Here is a 9,128-nt window from a genome sequence, read left to right on the forward strand (position 1 = left end):
ACTTCCTAAAATGTGAGATATGAAATTTTTTAAAACATCTCAAATAAAGCAGGCAAGAACTTCAGAGTTAACTATGTTATGCTGGATATTCAAGGACCTATATGACTTGTCACTGCCAGTTTACTACAAACTTCAGAGCTCACAAAAGATCAGGATTACCTGCATTTACCATCCAATTTGAGCCGAAATTTAGAGAAATAGCAGTGCAAGGTTCCATCTATCAGCAATAACTGGTTGGTCCAGCTGGCACTTATGATAACTCACCAAGGGATCGAAACTTTTTTTCTTATCTTTTTGATAATTACAAGGGGAAAACCGCATCACTCACCAAGTTCGTTGGTGTAAAAATTAACCCAGGTGCCCTTGCCTACACCCAGCTCCAGCCTTGGGGCAAGGGGGGTTTAGAACTCATGACGTCCAGTCAACTTAGTGACAACACATTTACGAGTCACCTCTTTTAGATGAGCAGACTGAGTTTGTGCAAAGTAGCACGCACCCAAATCGAGATCAACGGCGCCTGATTATAATAAGTTTAATACACTATGATTGGTCATGAACAATTCTTTGGGTTGATGTTTACCGTTTTCATCTGACTCCAGAACCGACAAACATGGGGATCTTCATGGTGATGGCTAAAAACCAGACCGAAGCTGGCCAGAACACTCTCCTCTTGATGTTTAGCTTCTCTGCAACACTCAGCAGAGTTGCAATCATACCATCAGCAATCATGCATGTGATCTTCTCATCTTCCTTCTCATTGATCTTCAGTATGAGCTCCTGTAAAAACCCCGGCATGATGTTGTGGACCGAATGAGTGAATTCCGCAAAGTCTCTCCGATTGTCATCTGGATCAAATCCATCTGGTATGGTCACCAAACGGATCCGCCCACTGTACTCACTGGAAAAGTTTTCTGGCAACGCCTCCATTAAGCGAGCATGAATAGACTCGATGTTGACGAATGTAACCATGAAGCCATCATCGGCAAGGCGATGAGAGAACTCCATGAGCGGCTTGACATGGCCTTGTGCAGGAAATGGGACGAACAGAGCATGTGGTCTTCCCATGGTGACTTCACCTGAAATGTGCAAGGGCCTAACGTGCATATGAGGATGAAGCCAAATAGTTGCTACCATGTTCTCCATATATGAAGGACTTTGCTTAGTTCAATATACATGAAAGATGCTTATTTTGTCATCCTAGTAGCCAAGATTTCCTCCTTATCTTCCATATGCATAAGAAGCTATTTATAAGTACAACAAAAACAAAAAAAGAAGGCATCTCGTTAACTACCACAGACTCTCTCTCTCTCTCTCTCTTGTAAAATCTCTATTTTGCTTCCTATGGTAGCAAAGTCTCTCTCATAAAATTGCTATTTTCCAGCCCACAAGCGCTACGCTCATCTGGTGTGGTGACTTGTGAATGTCACCAAGTTTCGGGTGACACAAATTAGCGAAGAGGGTTATATGTCCCCCCCCTCCCCCCTCGAACACGCCGGTGCGTGTTCGGGGGTCCGAATGAGTGCCATGTATATAAGCACGTGGGGCTCATATCCCTGTGTGTGTCGGCATCACTTAGCATCGGAGTTTGGTGTGGTTGCAAAGACTTAAGTACCCTTTCACGCCATTCCTGCCATGAAACGACGATTCAAGAAAAGGACAAAAATGTCTTTCATCTAGAAAAAGGAGGATCATCTTAACTCTTCAAAGTCCAAACGTTTTATTTTTGCCCTAAGCAGTAAACTCTTATGTTGTTGTCGGATCACCCTTTGACGACGAACCATCTGTTGTAACAAGAGTTCCCTTTGATGACGCACCCTTTGTCGTCGTCTGCTATCGTCGAAGCACCTGTTGTTATCGTTTGTTGTCGCTGGAGCACCCTTTGCCACCGTCAACTACTACTGTAGCAACCTTTGTCGTCGTCTGCTATCGCCGGAGTACCCTTTGTTGTCGTCTGCGTAGTGGGAGCATTGTTTCCATCATCGACTGCATCTACCTTCTAGGTGTTTTTCCTTCACTGTCAGATTACCAAAACTCTTGTCATTTCAGTGAGTGTCGTGTAAGGTTTCAGTATGTACACAAATCAATTTATAAATATGAATGCTAAATCTTATAATGGGTTGTACTATTCATGCTAAATAGTACAACCAACTATAAGATTTAGCATTCATACTGAAACAAATCGATTTATACCTATCCACCTTTTGGGTATCAAAAAACAGTTACCACAATTTGTTCATATGATGGCCCTTCTAGCACAATTTTTGCACTTTAATGTAAAGATGGCCCTTCTAGCAAAAATTCTGAAGGTTGGTTGGTTCATTCCAAGGTTGCTGGGCATTAGCCAGTCTAGCTGGGTTAACAATACCTGTTATGTTGTAACAGATAGCACCATTTTAGCATGACAAAAGGCCATTTTGAAGGTGCTTTCAAACTCAAAACTCTGTTTTGAAGCATGCGCAACAGCATCCCCACTGCTACCCTTCTGCGGCTATCTCCACAGTGTATATTCAAGGCCCTTGCCAGGGCCATTTCCATCAATCCTTAGAAATCATTATATTTCTTACCTTCACAGCACCCCTGCTGTGGCTTCCCATGCACAGCCACCAACTCACATGTGTTATTTTGCACTCTCACTATAGCATCAAGCATTCCAGCAATTGCCATGATTATCACAAAATATTCTGCATGATTCTCCCTGTGTATCATATCCACTCTACAGGGTATGCATTCACCCTGTCATTCACTTCCCATTTAGATAAAGTCAGGCATCTGCATTAGTGTAACAACAATTTTCTTTACGTTTTCCATGGGTATTTGCAGCAGTGTCACTCCCTGCTGCAATCCACTTCCACCACACCTATTAATGACACCATTCATCGGCTATCAGGTTCCATCTTTGCAGTGACTATCGTTGCACAGTAGTTCCCATAAACCTCCTCTGTTAGCTGCATCCACTGTTGCAGTTTCATTTACTTATATCAAAAACCACCTGTACTGTCAATACCATAGTTTTACTTAGCCCCACAGTGACTCAAACCCCTGCACTATTATGTTTTTCATCTGTCACCACTCACAACAATGTTTAGGCACTGTTGTGATTCTGTCTTAGGCACCTGTAGAAGTGCTAATCACCTCCAATATTTATGTTGGAATCTTCATTCAGTCCAACGGTGCACTATTTACACTTGCTGAAACCCAACACATACCATCCCCCTGCATGTAGCATCCACCTTCATACCAATAGCCATCACATAACTATTCCCTCACAACCCTTCATTGCATTTACAGTATTTTCTGCGTCCACATCCTATGCGTATCTTCCCTTCTTGTCATATTAATGCATGTGCATTTTTTTTGAATCATGCCTTTAGGTATATATATCCTATTCCTCCATGTATATAAGCATTCTCATGTACATTTGGCATAATAACTTCCATTTATCTTATGCTAACATTGTTTTGTAGGAATTAGATAGAAATTACTTTTTCCTTCTTAATTTAGGAGTATGATTTCAATTCAATTGTAATAGCTAGATATAAATGAAAAATTTCTATTTCCTGCTTTAGGTAGAATGAATGAGCATTAGGAATATCATGAATTACTTGTTTTCATACATTTTTGGCCTTTATTTCTTAAATTCTCACAAATGGTGAAACACGAATGGCACGTGCACCATTTCGTAAGAGGTAATTGATCCTAAGTTAAGGATCCACATCAATGGCCATAGTCAGGATGTGGACAAAACTTAGTATTTTTATCTTTTACAAAATAAACTAGATCCACACTGGATCCTTTTTCAAAATCATCATATTTTCTTTAAATATTTTCCTCTTTTATGAGAATTTAATCTAAAATTAATTCAATATATATACCAATGGCCATAGTCAGGGTATATTGAGAATTAATTTTATTTTAAATTCTATAAAAGCACCAAAAGGGTATTTTATTCTTCATTTGAATTTAGATATGATTATTATATAATACATTCAATGACCATAGTCAGGAGTGTATTATATCACTAACCTTATTTAAATTCATTTGAAGAATGAAATATGATTTGCAAAAAACCAATTTCAACTTATTCAAATTCATTCATCATTTAGGATAGAATTGCATCATATTTTCAAAATTTCCTTTAAAAAACCCAAGTGATTTTGAACATCTTTCTTCAAGCTTCTATTTCTATTCCAATTCTATCTCAATTTCAAAGTCCAATTTGACTTTGGAATTTCAAAACTACTTTTCAAACTCCAAACTTTCAATTCAATTCAAAAATTCAATTTCAAAGTTCCATTTAAACTTTGAAATCTTTGATTCACTCTCAAGATCAAGTTCATCTTCTTATCTTCAAATTCAAAAACCACAGTTTTAGATTGATTCTGAATCTCAAAAGCTTGACCTTTCCTAAATTTTAAATTCAATCTGGGTTTTCAAAACCCAGATCCATATTCAAATATCCCATTTGGACTTTTCAAAGCCCAAATTCAAAGTTAATCTCAACTTGGATCCAGATTTCCAAGTATGAATCCCATTTCACCTTGGATCTGAGACTTCAAATCCAAAATTCATCCTAGGATCCAGATCCCCCTTCTACTTTGGATCTCATAATTTCAGATCCGAATTCCATTTTAGGGTCCAGAACCCAAACTTCATCTTGGATCTCAAATTACAGATCCCAAGTCTATTTAGGATCCAGATTCCAATTCCACCCTGGATCTCAGATTTCAGATCCCAAGTCCATTTAGGATCCAGATTCCAATTCCACCCTGGATCTCAGATTTCAGAACCAAATCCATTCTAGGACTCATATTCCAATTCCACTTTGGATCTCAGATTACAGATCCAAATTCCATTTAGGATCCAGAATCTCATTCTACTTTGGATCTCAGACTTCAGATTCAATTCCATCTTAAGGTCCAGAATCCAGTTCTATCTTGGATCTTAGACTTCAGATCCAAATTTCATCTTGGATCCCAAATCTTGAATTCAATTCCATTCAAAATTTCAGATCCAAATTTCATCTTGATTCCAATTCTTAGAACCAATTCCATTTCATTTCCATATTTCAAATCAAAGTTCCCATTTCGGATCCTAAATCCAAAATTCAACTTTGAACTCTATTCAGAATCCAGATCTTGGATTCGGATTTCATCTTGAAATTCCAACTTTCAAATCAAATTCTATTTCTCAAATTCTATTTTAAATTTCCCACATTTTATTCTGATAGAATTCAATTTCAAACATTCATCCAAGTTCAAAATTTTAATTCAAAGTCCATTTATGATTTTGAAAGTTCCTTTCTTCTCTTTTCTCTCATCTCAGCTTCAAAATCATCTCTTTCCAAATCCAGATTTATTTTCCCAAGCTCTTGACTATTTCCAAAAACTTAGAACTTTAAATCTTAAAATTCTAAGTTAGAAACCATTTCTTCACTACTATCATCAGATTCATCTCAGAAATACTTGGGAATTTTTCAAATCATGTTTCGAAAAGAGCATACATCTATGCACTGCACAAGCATGATTCTTTGTGCATCTAGACTCAGATAATTTCTTAGCAAAACAAAAGGCATAAATTCGACCCTTGGTTCGATTACCCCTAGTAAAGGCGCCAGAAACGGTCGAACCTCGTACCGACGAGCGGATCTCGTCTCTCAGTTTTTTCCGCAAATATTTCAAAATGGAGGCGAGTTATTTTAAATATTTTCAAAATTAAGGTCAAGTGGACCCCGCAAAAGAATTCCTCTTCTCTTCTTTTCTTTTCTTTTCTCTTCTCTCTTTCTTCCTGCCCTTTTATTTTCTCCCTTCAAAAGGGAGAAAATAAAGGTTGGAAAGGAAAAGAGAAGGAAGAGAGAGAATATTACGAGAGGAAAAAATTTGCGATGATCACAATGGTCCATTAATTTTCACCAAGGATCTTTGATTTCTAAATTCTTTTTGAAAATGTAGTCCATCTTCAAAAACTCAGTCCTTGCACTGGTTATTTCTCTAACTTTTCAAAATCATATATTAAGCTCATTTGAAGAATCCATTCCTCGCACTGGTTACTGTTGAGAAACTCGGTTTTGATGTCACATAATATGATACACTGTCTCATTTGATTTTATATAATATGATAATATGTTCTCTTGAAATAATGTTATATTATGACTGAATATGTTTTGCCTTAAATCTAATGAGTATTTGATGCAAGGATATCTCACCCAATAAGGATGGAGACTTCCTGTTCAAGTACAACTATGGTGCAATCATACTCCTTGAAGAAAAAGCTTGATGAGCCATGCTTTCCTAAAGTTCAAATGAAGAAATCGGCTTCCTCAAGATGAAGATTTTTTTCTTCTTTAGAGTCATATGTAACAGAACCTTCAGGAACTTGCATATTGCATATTACATACTCATTCATAAAAACTATATCATAAAAGTATACGATAGTTTCAAAAAGCTCCTTTTTTGAAAACCAATAAGTGTACCTTCTTACAACCTTTTATGAAAAAGATATTTTGTCATATAATAATTGTACCTTCTTACAACCTTTTATGAAAAAGACATTTTGTCATTGTACCTTACACTATATACAAGACAACATGAAAAAAGGAATGTAGGAAAAAGACAAAAAACATAACATCGACTATATGGAGAAAACAAATAAAAACGACTACAAATAAAATATGTTTTTGAAAAGACTTTAGTTATCCTCTTTAATGAAATGTTTCTTAATACAAGAAGAAGACAAACATAAATCGGCTACACATAAGAAAAACAAATATTATATGTTTCTAAAAGGACTCTAGTTACCTTTTTTCATAACCATAGAATGTCGACTTACTTGAAGTCATCATTCTCTCTACAAAGCATTAAATGCCTTCTGTAACAAATCCTTACTAAATATCCTTCCCAAAGAATGTTGACCTTCTTTTAGTCTTCATTCTCTCTGGAGACTTTGAAATACACAACATAAAGAAAACACTTGACATGACTATGTACAAATAAATATCTCAAAGCACTCATAGTACTTACACTCATTTAAAGTAAAGAAGTACTAATGTACCTCAAATCATTAATTAGAATAAATACAAAACTACAACCCAACGTTCAATGTACTATTGTAAGAAATAGACTTTTTACATAAAATATGTATTACCTAAAAATAATACAACGACTAGTGTACCCTCTATTTCACCTTTATGGAAAAAGGCATTCTCGAACTTCTCTAAAAAATGTTCTTGAAATGACCTAACATTTCACATTTCAAAAAGTTACAATTCCAAAATGTAACGACTACTTTTTATAAGCTATATAAACACACACAAACAAACTATTCAAATAATGGAATGAAATAGACGTGTGAGCTTACAAAGAGAAAAATTTCTATTCGAGATTTGAAAAGAGAGCCTTGAAAAAGAAAGAGAAAAAGAAAAAGAAAGAAAAGAGAAAAAGTCAAGTCCAGCTCTTTGACAAAGAGTATCCTCTGAGTGACAAACAGAACATTCTTAGAATCCTTCATTCGTGCATTCATATCATTCTGAAGGTTCTATAGGAAGTATTGTAACTCTGTTGTTCACTGTATTCCTTCTTTGTTTAAAGAAGTAGACCTCTGTGAAAGAGGGTGTTGCCCTTCTCTGTTGAGAGAAAAAGACCTCTTGGGAAGAGGGTGTGCCCCTTCTCTGTTGAGAGAAGAAGACCTCTTGGGAAGAGGCTGTTGTACTATTTATCCGGTGACTCGGATGTTATAGTGGAAATCTCAAGTGGTTTGCTTGGGGACTGGATGTAGGTCTGGATATTGACCGAACCAGTATAACTTCTGTGTTTTATGTGTTGTGCCTTATTGCTTAATTATTTTATTTTATCGATCATTATCATATTTCACTATTCACCCCCCCTCTAGTGGAATTTCATTTGGTATCAGAGCAGGTTTGCTGGTTTCGACGTAACAAGTCTTCCAGCACAAATGGCATCTACCTCTTATGCTCGTGATATTGAAGGTCAACACGCATCTCGTCCTCCTTTCTTCAATGGCTCCAACTATGGATATTGGAAGTGCAGAATGGCTATCTTTCTCAAATCCATAGACTTTGCTGTATGGAAAATTGTTGAGCATCCATACACATCTTCATCCGCAGACTATAACTTATGGTCTGATGAAGAAAAGAAAATGGCAAACCTAAATGCAAAGGCTATGAATGCCTTATATTGTGCCATTGATCAGAATGAATTCAACATAATATCTATATGTGAATCTGCATATGACATTTGGCATTCTTTGGAGGTTATTCATGAAGGAACCAACAAAGTTAAAGAAGCCAAAATATCATCTCTTGTTAGAAAATATGAGTTGTTCAAAATGAACAAAGATGAACCCATCACAGAGATGTTTACCAGATTCACCAACATCACCAATGATCTGAAATCTCTGGGTGTAACATATTCCCAGACTGAAAAGGTGAAGAAAATCTTGAGATCTCTCACAACTGATTAGGAGAAAAAGACTACTGCTATTGAAGAAGCTCAAGATTTATCTAAACTTACATTGGACGACTTAATAGGCAATCTTATGGCCTATGAAGTCCATATGAAAGAAAGAAGGGAAGAAGAGCAACCAGTAAAGAAAACTCTAGCTTTCCCAGCCCTATCTGAGAATGAAGACTCAGATAAAGAATCAGAAATTGCGCTACTTACCAGAAAATTCTAGCGCTTCATGAGAAGGAACCGACTTCCAAACAGGCACAAGGAAAGAAAAGATCTTAAAGAAGATCCCATGTGCTTTCAGTGTAATAAGCCAGGCCACTTAAAACGTGATTGTCCCCTTCTCAAAAGAAAGTCCAAAACTGAGGAACCAAAGAAGAGGTTCTTCAAGAAAAAGGCTTTGCATGCTCAATGGGATGATTCAGAATCATCCACTAGTGAAGAGTCAAGTGATGATAAAGCCGAAACTGCAAATATGTGCTTCATGGCAAACGAAAGTTCGGTAAGTGAAATCTCTGATTTTTCCTTTGAAGAACTTCTAGATGCTTTTCAAGAATTATTTGAAGAATCTAGAAAATTAAGTTTCAAAAATAAAGTTTTAAAATCTGAAAATTTAAAGCTTTCTCAAGAGAATGAAAAACTCAGCAGTGAAAATTCCGAGTTGAA

General features: G+C 36.5%; 1 protein-coding gene across 1 annotated transcript; it reads right to left on the reverse strand.

Moving 5' to 3' along the window:
- Nucleotides 1-585: 585 nt before the first annotated feature.
- LOC149837682 (UDP-glycosyltransferase 83A1-like) lies at nt 586-1,134 on the reverse strand. Its single transcript, XM_090008098.1, has one exon. It carries the CDS (start codon nt 1,132-1,134, stop codon nt 586-588), a length of 549 nt encoding a protein of 182 aa, XP_089864224.1.
- Between the last annotated feature and the right edge of the window lie 7,994 nt (nt 1,135-9,128).

Source organism: Nuphar pumila, chromosome 5 (assembly GCF_984573655.1).
Source record: "Nuphar pumila chromosome 5, dmNupPumi1.hap1.1, whole genome shotgun sequence".
NCBI lineage: Eukaryota > Viridiplantae > Streptophyta > Magnoliopsida > Nymphaeales > Nymphaeaceae > Nuphar > Nuphar pumila.